Genomic DNA, 15630 nt, shown 5'->3' with positions numbered 1-15630 from the left:
GCAGAGGGATAAACTCGAAAGGAAATCGAGAATCGCCGCAGGTGTAGCAGGAAAATAAACGCACCTCTGGCCAGCGAGGAAGGAAGGTGAACGCTACTGGGTAGAAAAATATAAGACGGGAGGAAAAAGAAAAAAATTACCGAGAAATATGTAAAAATCGTAAGGGAGGATTTGGGTTGGCCGGGGGATTGGTAGTCTTGTTGCCGCTCGCCTCCGCCGCGCTGCTGTGCGCGGGAGAATAAAAACACGGGCGTAAGAGGATTGACGTGGCAGACACGATCGGCGATCCAGGGTCGACGGGTGGCAGGCATCCATCGCGACGACGACATGCCCGCCTCCAGGTACGTCCTTCTCCGAAGTTCGCGCACACGACCCGTGACTTTCGTGATAGGCTGAAATTCAAACATGTGTATAATTCTGCTGGTTCTGCTATTGGATCGCGGTTTAACCGGAGCTCTCTGGGCCAATGAGAGACTATCGACCAAAGAAGCGTCGAATCACAAGCTACCCAGTGGAGACGACTCACAATTTAGTAACCAATGAACACGCGTGTTTACTTGAGAAGTGCAGAGGATAATGGAGGCTATCCATAGAGGTCATTGAATCCGTGAATTTTCCCTGTCCCTAGCGATACTTGCGTTACCCCGAAGCGAGCGAGCGAGTGAGCGAGTTAACCATGGTCCACGTCTCGTCGACATACCCCGGGGTCATTGCAGTGGCGGCTCCAGAAAAACTTCTCGGGAGGGGCCATCCCACAGAGAAGGATGCCGTTGCAAATCAGGACGTTGAATAAGTCAGATAATGGCCTTGGAATATTTACAATAATAAATTCTCTCAAATACTGGACTTATGTATTTTCATGCAACTTTAGATTAAAGGCAAGTTGGAAAAAAAAATTGAGCTAGTATTTCAGTGATGTGTAACATCTAACTACGGTAACGAGAAAATTCGTGTGTTCTCACCTCGCAAATAAACTTAAAATACGAAACTCAGAACACGAAATTTATCGTACAGTTCTTTTGAATAATGCAAGAGTGATAAAAATACGAATATTATATTTTCAACTACATTTCTGGACGCGAATCATACGAAGTTTATGCAACCGCCGCTAGAATTCATTGCTGGAGCTGCTACGTCAGCTAACGAATCATTTGCTTTGCAGACCGAAATTTCAAACTATTATAATGAAACGGTGCCGAAAAAGACTTGAAATAATACTAAACTCCTAAACATTGCACCAGATTTTCAACAAGGAATTTTAATAAAACATGGCCCATTTTGTTGAAATTCATTACACAGTTAATACTATAAAGTTTACCTTTTGTCTTTGTGAACTTTGGTTCGCGCCATCCGCCACAGATGGCAGCACCGTGGTTGTTATTCATTTTCGTTCCTTAGCTTCTTTCGCATTCATGAAATTACTCCTGCCAAATGCCGTATACTCAGAGCTAAGCAATTAAACATTAAAAATGAATTTAAGAATTTAGGTATAGGCCCTACCTTATAACTCTATATATAAATATAAATATAAAAAATATATAGGCTTGGGAGGGGAAACGTCTCTACCGACTCTGTAGAGCCGCGCTTGGGTCATTATACAGACGTGAAAGTGGCATTTACGGAATGAATGGGAAGCACCCAGAGAAAACCCCGTAGACTCACAACAACGTCCGCCATTTTTTCCAAATGCAATGATCATGTCACAAATGTAGCACGGATTTCCTTGGCTTAAGGCTAGCGATTTTATTACTGGATCACTGTGGTTGTCAACTCCAACGTCAGGCAGTGAAAGTCACTCCGATTTATTTTGCTATATTTGATTACATACCATTGAACTTACTTCACCCCAGTTATCAGAAAACATACCCATGTAGCATTCACGCTTGTGGAATGCTTTGTTATGGACTTGGGTTAGACTCACAATTTGGAGACTTGCAATATCAAGCACTTTTCAAGTTCGTTTAGAGCAAGCGCGGCCCTTCCTGACCCCGAATTTTATTTTTTTATATAATTTAAGAGGTTATATTTATGTTCTTTTAAATACTAAATAAATTCGTGTTACATTTTTCTTTCATCAAAAATCGTATGGAACTCTTACAGTTCTGATTTGAGCCCATAATTTTTTTTTTTTAATATGACAAAGTCAGTTTATAACATATTTATGTAATTAGTTGCAACTGCATCCTTCCTTTGTAAACAAATATTGCAATTCGGGAAATATGATCGATCTCATTATAGCTGCTTAATAATTACTTAAATGCTTCAATTCTGTTTATATTTCTATTTATACAGTTTAATTAAAACATTACTTTTTGAATGTAAATTTAAATAATATTTGTATAAATAATTATAAGAACAAATCTTTATTAGTTTATTAAATGTTTAACTCTAATATAAGCTATATGAATTAAATAATATTAATGTAAATCTGCCGGTATCCATCTTTGGTTTAGAGGCTAATTGTCATTGACTGTAAGGTACACGATTGCTTCTGGGAAGCTAGATAGAAATCCGAAACTTTGCTAGGTTAACTTGGCCTTTTCCCTTCGAATTACAAGCTCTATAAATGTTCACTCTAGTCTTGTCAGGCTTGTAGTATGAGTACTAGTAGTGCTTGATCGGAGCTGGCTCCTAGCTTGAAGTGTAGTTCTGAGAAGCCTGACAAAAGTTGTGTTCTGCTGTATGGGTACTGTTTGTTTCTGTTACTTATCTAAAAACACTTTTTTTTTCATACTCAGTACCTTACGTCCGGTAAATCAAAATAATTTGTAACAAATTATCACGTGAGTTTCTTTCTTGTGTAGGAGTTAAGGTAATCAATTTTTTATGTTTAACACCAAAAAAAGTAAAATCAATTAAATCTTTCAAAATGAGGTTTTAAAAATTTTATATAAAAGTGGTAGTGAGCGGAAAATTTTAGGGATGTTAACATTTCGTTAAGGCGTTTGACGAAGAGGAACGATAACCTAGGAAATTGAGACATTGTTGGACCACAGAATTGACAATTTTCAGAACTCTGAACTGTAGGCTATTGTCTTTTCAGTTTCGTAGGATCACATACAGAACTAAACACTGCAAATAATACAGAGTCCGTAATGCTTAAAATATTTAAAGACAGTGTAGAGATATTTGAAAAGAAACAGAAAAACTGTAGATGTTATATTTAAAAAATAATAATAAAAGGGATATTAAGTTTACATCAAATTTTATCTAAGCATAAAACAATGCATTCATAACATATGAGACGTAGTTGAGCATGTAAAACCCAACACTGTCCCACGCGTGCTTTAGTGAACCTATGTTATGAGTTAGCATTTCATCCGACAAAACTGTGCTGTTCGTACAATCGTATATGACCTTGACCTCTCCCGCGGGATCCTATTTGTTCTCCGGCTTTATAAGTGATGCTCTCCTGTCCTGAAAGTTAAAAGTCACAATTAGTAATTTTGCTGTTTGTCTTAGGCGGACAACCGACCATCCTAAAGAGTATAATGATACATGCGAACGGAATAATTTCCTCGTGCGAGTAAATGTACAACTGAAAGGGTTGTTGTGTATGTACTTGCCGTGATTACAATATACTATCACACCTCTGTACACAATGGCGTAGCTATTTACGGGCAGATCATTGACGCCAACGTCGTACGGTATGCAGTACTTAAGAAAAAAAGAAAAGAAAAAAACAGCCTTTTAGTTTTTGCCAGAAATGTGTAACATCCAAACTCGTTAACGAGCAAATTGATGTGTTCTCAAATTGCAAATACACTTATAATGCAAAACTTGGACACGAAATTTAACTTAGAATTCTTTAAAATAATGCCGAGCGTAATACTTATGCATGCAAATTTCCACGCCCGCTGCTAGAATTCGCAGCTACGACAACTATTGAATCATTCAATTTGCGTAAGGTTAAACTATTTAATGAAACCGCTCCGAAAGGTATCGGGAGATCTCGGTAGACGTTTGTGTTAATTTTTGTGTACCCATGTGTATTGAAATGCAACAGATGATTATTTGAAGAAACGTGTTATTAAAAATATATATTAATATTTGTGGTATTTAAAGCTACGAATAAAAATTAAAGCCAGTGTGTGCATTGCATTAGATGGTAATTTATGAAATGATAGTTTCGTCTATAATTGAAATGTTCCAAATTGAATCCGATGGACACTGATCGCTGATTGGTCCACGTGACCCTCTAAAGCAGTGGTTCTTAACCTTTTAGTTATGAGGGACCATTTTACCAAATGTATGTCTTGCCAGGGACCACCCAGTTGGTTTACCTAAAAACCTAAATTAAGGGTTGTTTGATAAAGAAAACAAGCACAATTTTATAATTAGCACTCATTTCTTAATTATTTGGCAAAAATCTAAAAGTTACAGATTTTAATTTAATGTGATTTTTGTGGCTGCATACTCTTTACTAACTTCTGAATTCTTGGTTCAGTGCTACTCAAAGCTAAACGCATGTCGGCAGTGGCATCCAACCGATTTCGATGCTCGTTTTTAATAATCAGAAGCGTCGAAAATCCCTGCTCGCATAGATACGTCGATGAAAATAAAATTAGGTAACGTATAGCAATGTCTCGAAGCTTTGGAAAAGAAATTGCTTTTTGGCTCCAATAATCTTCAAGATTTATTCCTGATTCGAATGTATCTTTTAAGTGATGCATTTCAATCACTTCTTCTTTGAATTTCATCAGAGACTTCGGAAACGTTGACAATGAAAGGATTCCGGATCAGTTTCTGAATACTTTTGTCCTCACAGTCAGGAAAATAGCGATTGAATTCACTTTTTAAATTAGTCAAATGGATCATCATGTTCTTCTGAATTTCTTCTTTAATATCTGCACCTAGTCCGTCAATAATTTGGTTGAGCGTATCAAATGCAGAAAAGTTTTTTCTTTCGACCTTATTGATCCATACCTCGATTTTAGCAATAAATGCCCTGATTTTATCTTCATATGCAAATATGTTGCTCATGCCTTGCAACTTCAAATTTCCTGACCCTTGCAGTTGAAGGTTCAATTTATTTATTTGCGCAAAAAAGTCGACCAAATAAGCAAAACGTACCTTATATTCGGGCTCGCAGAACTGATCTAGCAACTCTTTGTCTTCCTTGTTAGTTAAGAATATTTGTACTTCCTCTCTTAGTTCGTACAGCCTCCACAGCATGTTTCCTTTGGAAAGCCAACGAACTTCTGTGTGGAAAAGCAGAGTTTCATGTTCAGAGTTCATGTCAGAACACAACTGTTTGAATAGACGAGTATTGAGTGCGTTCTTTTTAATGAAGTTAACTACTTTTATAGCAGTTTTCAGAGCCATAGTGAAACATTCCGGGAGCGTTTTGGCAGCCAATGCTTGACGGTGAATAACGCAGTGCGTCGTAATTGAGGAGGGATTTTTGGTTTTTATCAATGCTGCAAGACCAGAGCGAGAACCAAGCATAGCAGGAGCACCGTCAGTACAAAACCCGGCAAGCCTTTCCCACATAAGTCCATGTTCCTCCATATATTGACTTATAGCATTCATAACATCTGCACCTTGCGACGTCGTTTTAAGTTCATGAGAAAATAATAACTCTTCTTTAAACATTTTATTGTCCTCCAAAAATCGAATAAATACAAGTAATTGACAGCATTGCGAAACATCGGTAGACTCATCACATTGTAATGCAAAATAAGGGCTGTTTTTAATCTTGTCAATAACTTGGTCTTCAATATCAGTTGACATTTTTTGAATGCGTGACTTAACTGTGTCATTATAACGGTATTTCACGAATTTTCTTTTGAGCTTCCGCGCCTAAAAGCTCCTCTGCAACTTTGAGCATACAGGGCTTTATTAAAGATTCGCCGATTGTGTGTGCTTTTTTCGATTTCGCAATCAATTTTGAAACTTCCAATGATGCAGATAATGTTTTTTCAGATGTTGAATAACTTGTTTCACTGGGTCCAAGTTTCATTTTTTTAAGATTTGTTAGTTTGCCTTCAAAGAATTCTCGCGAATGGTTACAGAACTTCGGATGCACGGTCTTCAAATGACGTTCCAACTTTGCCGGTTTTAAAGCGTCGTTAGAAAGAACAGTTGCACATAAAACGCATTGCGGTCTAGTTTCTCCATCAATTTCTATTGAAGTAAATCCCAGCTTAATATAGTCGTCGTCATATTTTCTTTTTGGTGGCATTTTCCTGAAAACAAAGTTTTAGTGATAATACAGGCAGGTATAATCTTATGTATACCTTATGTATTACATGTATACCTTATCTTATGGATAATAAAAATGTGTTGTTTTGACAAGCTTTTATTTGTGAGGTCTATGGCCAGCTGTGGGAATGACGGTAAAAGTATCTACTACTCAAGATGTATCAAATGAGCCCAAATACGTGGTATTATTAAGTAGGTACCTATACTTACATATACATCATAATCTGCTCAATTATACCAAACAATTGCATTGTCACCGAAATGACATTATTATGTATTCCCGACTTTGCCTCTCAATTTGTTGAGAATAACTGCTTTGAAATATTAAGTTGTAATGGTACGATTCCACCAAAATACTGTGCAGCACACCGGTGGAATCGTACCTTAAGGTTTAACCCGAAAAAACAAACAATGCAAGTCAAATAAGGCTCGTTTTTAATTGCTCACTAAAACTGTTAACCTAACCTACAAAGGTACTGAAATGTGCATTATGTTCCGTTTTATAAAAACAACAGTAGGTACCTAATAAGAAACCTAGCAGATTTACAATGTGACGAAAATAAAGTAAAATTAGTAATCCGCAATTAGTTAGTTGTGTGGCATACCTAAACCAAACGTATTACCTACGTATTATTTATATCTGGAGTAGTTATTTACTATAACTACCTTCGTGCACTAAGGAAATTTGCTTTTTGCTGACGAACTTTAAAAATTAAACCAAGTACTGTAGTAGGTAGGTACTCGTCACTCTCTCAAGGCCACGTTACAAATCCCTACAGCTCATTACATCGTCGACGCTACAAGTGACAAACAAAAAACGAATGGAACGAAACCGCCACCCCCCGCCCTCTTGCAGCGCATTTCGCCTTCGGACTCGTGCCACGCGCGGCTCGCGTTGTTTCGACTCTACTCATTACGTCACATATTATTAGGATGGCTTCGCGGACCACTTGGAATGCCTCCAGGGACCACCAGTGGTCCGCGGACCACCGGTTAAAAACCACTGCTCTAAAGTAATGGGTGGTTTGGGCGATGGTCCGAATCCCCGTGGAGCGAATTCATTGGTCAACTTTAAATTTTTGTCCCAATATGTTACGTTATAAGCATAGAAAAAGAAGAAGAAGGAAGATAAGAACACTCGTAATATTTGCTGTTTCCGGTTCCCTTTTTCAAATGGTTAAACAGAATTAACGAACTGTGTGGTATGAAGCCAAGAAGACCGAATCAAAAATATTAAAAATATTGATTGTTACACTGTCTGTATGCGACTGGCTATTTTCAAAGGCCGAACACACAAATTCATTTTTGCAGTGTGCTTCGAATTAATTTATTAGAATATACTTTGCCCTAAAGAATAAATAAATTTTAGTGAACGCCCACAACTTTCACAAGTTAAATGAATATTCAATAACTAAGCTGCTTACTGATGTACAATACATGAAACCAATAAACAAAAACAACCGAAGCACATTATTATTTAGCGCGCTCTGTATTTACTGCGATCTGGTCAACACAACTTTATACATCATTCCATCATTAGAGTCGGACATCGGACATCGAATTGGTTTTATGTGCCGCCACAATGTGACGTAAATTACAATAGACGGGCCTTTAATATCGCGATTTTAAGAGCTGAAGATTGATATCTATTATGAAACAATTAGGTTAACCTGACATTTATAAGTTTGTAAGACATTAAATAAATAAGATTTTTATTCTCTATTAAAATCTTATACAAATTCCAAATGTTTTATTATGAACAACAATAAATGGAGAAGAAAAACTAGGCGACGTTTTATTAAAAAAAAAAAACTATAAATTAGTGTTTTTAAAGTACCCCAGATTCTGAACGCGAATAAATCTGGTGTGACGAGACCCTGATATCGTTCGAGACAAAACTTAATTTCTATTTATTTTAGGCTTGTTTAGGTAATATAGCATTCCCTTGTGGACGATTTCAAATGAAAAAAAAAAAAAACGGGATTGTTCTTTTATCTGGGAGTTAAATTTTTATTCACTTCTACGCTCCTTGTTTTGCTGTCACTTGTGTCTCCGTGAAAGATGCTACCACGATCTAGCGGCGGATTTCATAACTATTTGAAAGCGCGCCAGTCCTGTGTATACTTGGTACAGGGGAACGCAGCTGGTCCGCCTGGCGCTGCTGGTCGCGACGTGCGCGCCTCTGGCGGCCGGCCAGGTAACCTTCTCGAGGGACTGGAACGCCGGCAAGAGGGACGACGCCACCAAGCGGTGCGCGCCCCCGGCCCAGGCGACGGCAGCGCTACGCGACGTCATCGTGGTGAGGCAACTCACTAATGGCAACATTGCGCGGCTTGCTTGTCGATTAGAAAGCGGTGGATGCAATCGACATGTTGTCGCGTAAAAAAAAAAAATATCGTATTTATCAGTTTTAAATAAAGTATTCCATGACTTGTAACTTACTGATCGTTAAGAAATTTTAGCATTGCCAGACGTTGGACGGGATGGGCAGAATAATAGTGGGGGTATATCCTTACCCTTCCGAAGTAGGTAAAATATTTTTTGCAAAATGTCAGTGAAGGCTGTTTTTTTTTTTTTTCACCTTTGCGAGAATACGACGAAAAAAAAGTCCCTTTATTCGCCACTTAATTTTGAAGCCATGTGCAGATTTCAAGAACTGGACTGAGGACAGCATTTTGTTTTATAGGGCTTTGCACCTGGTCGACACAATTTAATTACTGATTATTTAAATCCTAAGACTTGCTCATCACAATTTAAAAATTAGCTGGAAATATGAGCGCCAACTTTGCTAATTCTGCTTCAATCACCCGGAATATATTTTATATTAGTAAATAAATTAAAACACTGCATCCAGAGCACAAATAAATTTCCGGCTGCATCAATAGAGAATACAATCTGTACTAGCTCAGATATGTTAAGAGTAAATGTAAAAATACGCGATTTATCTTTCGAATAGTGCGTTGTTGTGTTCATAGAGTGGCTTTTATAAAAACTATTATTAACATGAGGAAAATAACATTCTATTCATAACATAAACATTCATTATTTTATGTAAATGCTTGCCACAATATAACATTTAACAATTTACAATGAACTAAGAGAAGTTTTGGATGTAAATACTTAATTAACAGCATCTGTATTCAAGTTGTCAGGATGGCCGAGCGGTCTAAGGCGCCAGACTCAAGGGATAACCTTGCCTGCTGTGGCAGGTGCTGGGCGTTCTGGTCCACTTTGTGGGCGTGGGTTCGAATCCCACTTCTGACATATATTTTTATTTTTTTAATTTTGTGTAGTGTTGTAAAGCATTTTTTTTAAGGAATGAATTGCTAAATAAAATATCTAATTGTATTGTTTTAATAATTTCACTTTGAGACGTATTTTTTTTGCCGTTAAATTATTATTTTATTAATCTTTCCACCATGCTATATGTATTTGGAATGTTATTTAGGAAATATGTCATTTATGCTTTACACTATTCGTCATGGGGAAAAATTTTATATAATGCTTAGAAAACCCGCAGATAATTCGATAAAAGTAATTTCGTCAGAAAAAAAGGGAATACAGTGTGCTGACTTACTACGAGACAGTTACAACAAGAACAGTAAATAAAACAAAGCGGGTTTGCACAGAGACACACAGAATAATCCATTGCTGTACCGAAAATGAATATGACAACCAGCGTAAAGCAGAAATGTTATAAAATAATATGTAAAAATCAATTTTTCCCTTTGCAAGAATCTATTAAAGGACGTGTCCTGTATATGTTTTCAGAAATACTTGGGACACATCACGTATTGCCACTTGAAGTCTTTTACTGGAGACCATTATGAAGACAATGACAGTGTCCAGCGATTGTTCGACGATTTTGATCGAGGAAAATAAAACAATACCGCTCTAATTCGTAGAAGATATGTAGACACCTAGATTGGTTTTTTGTTTGATGTCACATACACAGTTATAGAAACATTTGCGTCACATTTACATTGTTATATTTTTAAAATTTTCTGTAAACTTTAAAACCAATAAAGAGCTTACTTCTTAATGTTGTATATGTTCGCATATTTGACATACTTTTTTCATAAGTTTGACATACATTGCATACTTTCACATAGTTGTGTACGTTATGTGTTTTCACATTTAAAGAAACCGAAGATTTCAGAATTCTAGTAGTGTTAACTGCACGTGGAACAAATATGGTGCCAAATATCAGTGCAGTTACAATTACAATATTTGGTTACACCACTCTTTTCCTGATCGTTACGTAAACCTCCTATTTTTTCGTTACGCTACTTTTCGTCATTGCCTCGACTTACCGTGTGATTAAGTTTCACTTCAGTAAAAAAAAAAAAAAAAAGAAAAATACAATTGACGTTTAGTTAAAGTTTGAAAACTACTGTTATTGTTAATTTCTAATGCAACATTACTAGATCACAAATATTTAAAACTTTTTCATTACGAAATTTAGTAGGTTGAATTTTCTCACAGTTGAAAAGTTCTTATGTGTGTGGGTGTGTGGGTCATCGCTAATATATTTTTTAAAGCACTTAAATTAATTACGCTCAAAATATTATCCGCTATCTTATTAGAATATATACTATATATTATACTATCGAAGTGAAGGAAAAAATTATAATTTTTCATTAAATTTACGTTTTTTTAAGAAATATATCAGAAACTTTGTATGCTTAATATATTCCTACCCATTTTACTAATGGATAAATGAAAAGAAAGGTTCAAACCTTTACTTGTATCGATGTACACTAACAGGATCATTAAGTATCCACCTAAATATGGTTCTGAGAGAATTGACAAGTCAGTGTGACATTGTTATATGTTCCAAGATATGACTAAGGTTTTCCAGCTGGTTTATGCTTATATAAATATTTCAGAGAGGGAGAGACCATTTGTCACATGCCTAAATAGCATTGCTAAGAAGTAATATGTAAATGTATGAATAAGAGCCACATCCCGTAGAAGAACGAAAAGAACGAATCATTAGAACGAATCATTACATGGAACTGTTTCAAATGAATCGAATCGGTAAAAGAATAGTTCTGCCCATTACTACCGTATGAGCTCCACTAAGTGGAGCATTATAATAACCTCAAACAATATTAACTCACAAGTAAAGTAAAGTATTCTCTATTACATATTGAATGAATTTTATTCCACAGCGGTAGGGCAAATAACAAACAAGTAACAACTGGATTCTTTTAATTTTTTTTTCTTTCTTGTAATTCTAAACTTAAAAGGAAAAAAAAAATTTTTTTTATTGCCAAAAGGCCTTATAATGTTATAAATAACGGTAAGTAGTATGTTGTTTTGGTATGTCCTGCGCTGGGCTTCAGGCTGTGGTGCCTGTGGTGCCGACCGCCATCTTGGATTGTGACGTCACGGCGGCCATCTTGGATGACCTTGACCTTGACCTTTGACCTTCAAAATTTGTCCAGATTTGCCCAAATTTATCCAAAAATCCTCAAAATACGCCAAAATTTCAATTTTTTGTAAAAATATTTGGCCAAAAAAATCTTAAAAATTTTGAAAAAATAAAAATTCTCTTTTTGAGGGAAAAATTCCCGTTTCGGGGGAAAATTTACCGTTTTTAGTCCTAAAATTCCCAGCAGATAGAAATGTCCATATTGAGGCTTAAGCATCCATGTCTACAGCCTCCGATAAGCCTCTGACGTCATCATGGATTATGTCATCTTGGATTACGACGTCACCGTTGGAATTTCGGTTACGGCCGCCATCTTTAAAATATTTATTATCCGATTTTAATGAAAAAAATCAAATTTATAAAAAATTTCAATTAATAGAATTTTAATAAAAAAGATTTAAAAAAAACATACATTTATGACATGGAGCTCGGAGTCCTCGGTTCGAACCCGGTGAGGGCAAAAAAAATAAAAATGACGACCGATCCTTCCCTCATGGTGGCTGCAGGCAGACTGACCCCCACAAATTTTTTCATAGCATATATATCATCCCGGTAGTATAATGTAATGTCCGCCATCTTGAAAATCCGTAATTTTAATGCTAGAGATTCGGGAAAAATTCCAAAATTCATTAAATAAATTTATAATCAATATACTTATTGATTCGATCGATTACTGTCCTTGGTTCGATCCCTGGGCTATGCAAAACATCTTAATTTTATGTAAAAATATCAATTTCAATAAATAATGATCAAAGTTCTAAAAGAAGCATAGTTTCTAAATCAACCATCATTCTATAAGCCATTACGGCCAACATCTTGGATATCTGTATTTATTGACCTAGAAATTCGGGAAAGATTCCAAAATTCACCGAAAAAAATCACACATTACTTTACATATTGAATCGATACTTGGTTCAATCTATGGACAAGCTAGAAAAAAATTAAATTTAAATACCAGAAAAGTATCAGGTTCGAGAAATAAAACACCGCAAGTTCTTTTACAAACATAATATTTATTACATAATTTCTATTCTACTACAGGTTCACTTGCAAAAGCCAGTAATCTTATAAACATTTAGCCCTGCATAGGTGCGAAATGACTAATTATTAGCTCCAATCGGTTTGTACTAGACAGAGACCAACCAGAACCTTTACTGACATAGTCCTCCTCTTCTTGACAGAGTTTCTGGATACCGAGTTTAACAGTTTGCTTCACATCGTCAGAACTGTAAATTACTGCAGCCGATGTCTTGAATGCATACTTTCTTCACTTTGTCATCGAACGGATATGGCTTTCCATATATACAGTCCAACCACAATTTATATTTCAAAGGTCCGTTTGTTGCTACGTCATCAGTAAGCCGATTGATTATGTTCTGTTTGATATCGTCAAGAAAATTACAAATGTATATATATATATATATATATATATATATATATCTTCGATTGTGTTTGTAGCTACCTAGTGTTTGTGCCTACCTAGTGTAACTAAACCAACGGACTGAGTTTTGTATTTAATGTTATTATAAGAATTTGTTAATAAAGTGACAAGTGATAATATACTTTACCTGCATTATAATGCTAAAAATTACAAAATCTTATATAAAATTGTTTGACTATGGTAGAATTCGGATCGGGAGATTTGAAATTCTAAAGCAATTAACTTTCCACCTGAGATACAAATAAAATGTTGTAGTAGGAAAATATAGGAAACACAGGCATTTTGACATGGCAAACGCTAGAAACACTCGACTGCAGCGCTCCTAGCGGTGCGGCCTGAAGAATTCTCACTAAATTCTAATTGTCCTGCATATCGTTTATTTCGTAAATTATTTCGTGAAACATGATAACGTAGTTAATTAATCTAGAGTAGGTTCTTATCCAAAAAAAATTAAACTTCGATAATGGTAGTTTTGAGTACTGCTATTCCGAAAAAAACACCGTTAAGTATGTTTAATGTCACTAAATTAAACTAACCAACCATTTACAACAATTTACAGTATTTTGAATTTTGCTGACATAACCAATCCAAATGTTGAGTCAATTTTGCAGTATTTTAAATGTAGTTAACTTATATTAACCGACCATTTAAACGGTTTTACAGTATTTAAATGTAGCTAATCTATCTTTAACTGTTAAAAACAGTAAATTACTATTAAATTAATTTAAATATCGCATTTTTGTGTAATAGTAATCAAATATAACTCAAAAATACAATGTTCAGAATTTTATTTTAGTGTATATTAGAAGAGCACCTACGCTAGAAAATTACTATAAAATAAGTATATTGAAAAATGCTATCAAAACAGTATTATATATAAAAAAAAAACATTTAAAAACATTGAATGTTGATGATAGGTATGTGCTCTTCTTATTATACTTAATACTCATGATCTCATTCAGCCATTCAGCTTTGTTTCCAGAAGTAACAACATTTAGTTTCATGGAGTGGGAAAGGTGTATAGGGTAGTTTTGCGTAATCTCGTGTACACAATGATCTTCCTTTTTTTTTTTATAAATCTGACATAAGCGGTAATATTCCTCTTACTTTGATCGTCAGTGACAATACTCTTGTTTTGAAAGTCAAGTGTGCAAAATTTCATCAAGCTAGGGACAAATCTGTATATTTGTATAAAAAACAAACATGCAAGCAAACAAACATAAACTATCCTTTATGCGTATATTGTTACGAACTGGGAAGCAGGGCCGCGACCCTTTTTTTTTGAAGAGATTTATTTTAAGTGCGAGAGATTTGTGAACAGACATTAAGTATAGTGATTTCATTAGTAATGCAAATATTAGTAGTAAATAAAACTGTATAGGTACAAATTAATTAGGCTGTCCTTACGAACTCATTTCCCCCACTCGTAACAGAGTTAGGTTTCAGTTACATAATTAAAGTAAAATAATTTAAAAAGTTAAAGAAAACATTAAAATTTAGATTTTCATATTTTAAATTAGTGTAAGGAACTGTAGTTAGTTTTGCGTTTAGTTGTTAATAAAGTTAGTTTTAGTTTCGAGTAGAAGTTTCGGTTAGCTTTTACGTGAAAAAAATAGTACCTAAATATAGTGTAGTTAATAGGGCAGTAGTGATAGTCATATACCGATAGTATTTGTGGACAAGGAAGATGGCGGCTCACGAACTTGGGTGTAATGGCTTTATTAGCCGAGTTGAAAGATTATGTGAAGGAATTTAAGAATAAAATGGATAGTAACCAGTATAAAATGAAGAGTAGCTTAGAGGAGATCAAGAGTGGCCAAGAAGAGATGAAGAGTGACCTAGAAGAGACAAAGAAGGGCCAAGAAATGATGAAGATAGAAATTAGGAATAGCCAAAAAGAGATGAAGAATGAAATGAAGAATTGCCAAGAAGAGATGAAGATTGCCATGAAGACTAAATACGATGACATGAAGAGGGATCAGGAATATACGCGTAATCAACTCGTAGCTGCTCAAGAGGAATTAAAAAAGAAGATGGATGAAACCAGTATTCAGTTGGAAGGGAAAGTGCAGTGTTTGGAACAACATGTAGCCCAACAGGAGCAACATCTAGAATAACATGAAGAACTGATGGCGCAACAGCTAGCTGAACGCGATCATGCTATCGAACAGCGAACATGAGCTGTAACTCAAGCCGAAGAATGATCAACGTTAATGCCAAAAGTAAACAAGCTCCCAAATATGGAAGTGACCATACTTAGGTGGCGTAGCATAGCAACAATCGTGTCTCAGTTCAAATTTTATGTTAGCTGATCAGGTTTAAAATACTTTAATACTTTATTATTTTAAGAAAATGTCAGTGGTGGCATTTACGCCTTATTTTCGGTAATCTATGTGCGACCATACCGCACAACGTAACCAAACGAATACTGAATGAATGTGTTTGTGTGAGTTGAAAGAATAATAGTATCACAATAAGAAAATTAATTATATTTTAATATTTTTTTATTTAAAACCATATTCATTATTTTAGGTAAGTACAGTTAATT

General features: G+C 35.4%; 1 protein-coding gene and 1 non-coding gene across 2 annotated transcripts; both read left to right on the top strand.

The window, feature by feature from the left end:
- Positions 1 to 327: 327 nt before the first annotated feature.
- Positions 328 to 10229, top strand: LOC134536330 (adipokinetic hormone/corazonin-related peptide-like). Its single transcript, XM_063376083.1, has 3 exons — positions 328 to 341; positions 8338 to 8503; positions 9976 to 10229. The coding sequence occupies exons 1-3, from the start codon at positions 328 to 330 to the stop codon at positions 10084 to 10086; spliced, it is 291 nt and encodes a 96-aa protein (XP_063232153.1). The 3' UTR covers positions 10087 to 10229.
- Trnal-caa (transfer RNA leucine (anticodon CAA)) lies at positions 9352 to 9468 on the top strand. The gene is made up of 2 exons: positions 9352 to 9389; positions 9424 to 9468. It is a non-coding gene; the product is annotated as a tRNA-Leu (tRNA).
- Positions 10230 to 15630: the final 5401 nt, after the last annotated feature.

Source organism: Bacillus rossius, chromosome 10 (assembly GCF_032445375.1).
Source record: "Bacillus rossius redtenbacheri isolate Brsri chromosome 10, Brsri_v3, whole genome shotgun sequence".
Taxonomy (NCBI): domain Eukaryota; kingdom Metazoa; phylum Arthropoda; class Insecta; order Phasmatodea; family Bacillidae; genus Bacillus; species Bacillus rossius.
The sequence above is the reverse complement of the archived record's forward strand: the minus strand, read 5'-3'. Positions and strand labels throughout refer to the sequence as shown.

What these genes read in the sequence shown, in the direction of transcription:
- LOC134536330 (XM_063376083.1), top strand. An exon ending in CGCTACGCGACGTCATCGTG is followed by an intron (nt 8,504 to 9,975) that starts GTGAGGCAACTC and finishes ATATGTTTTCAG; the next exon opens with AAATACTTGGGACACATCAC.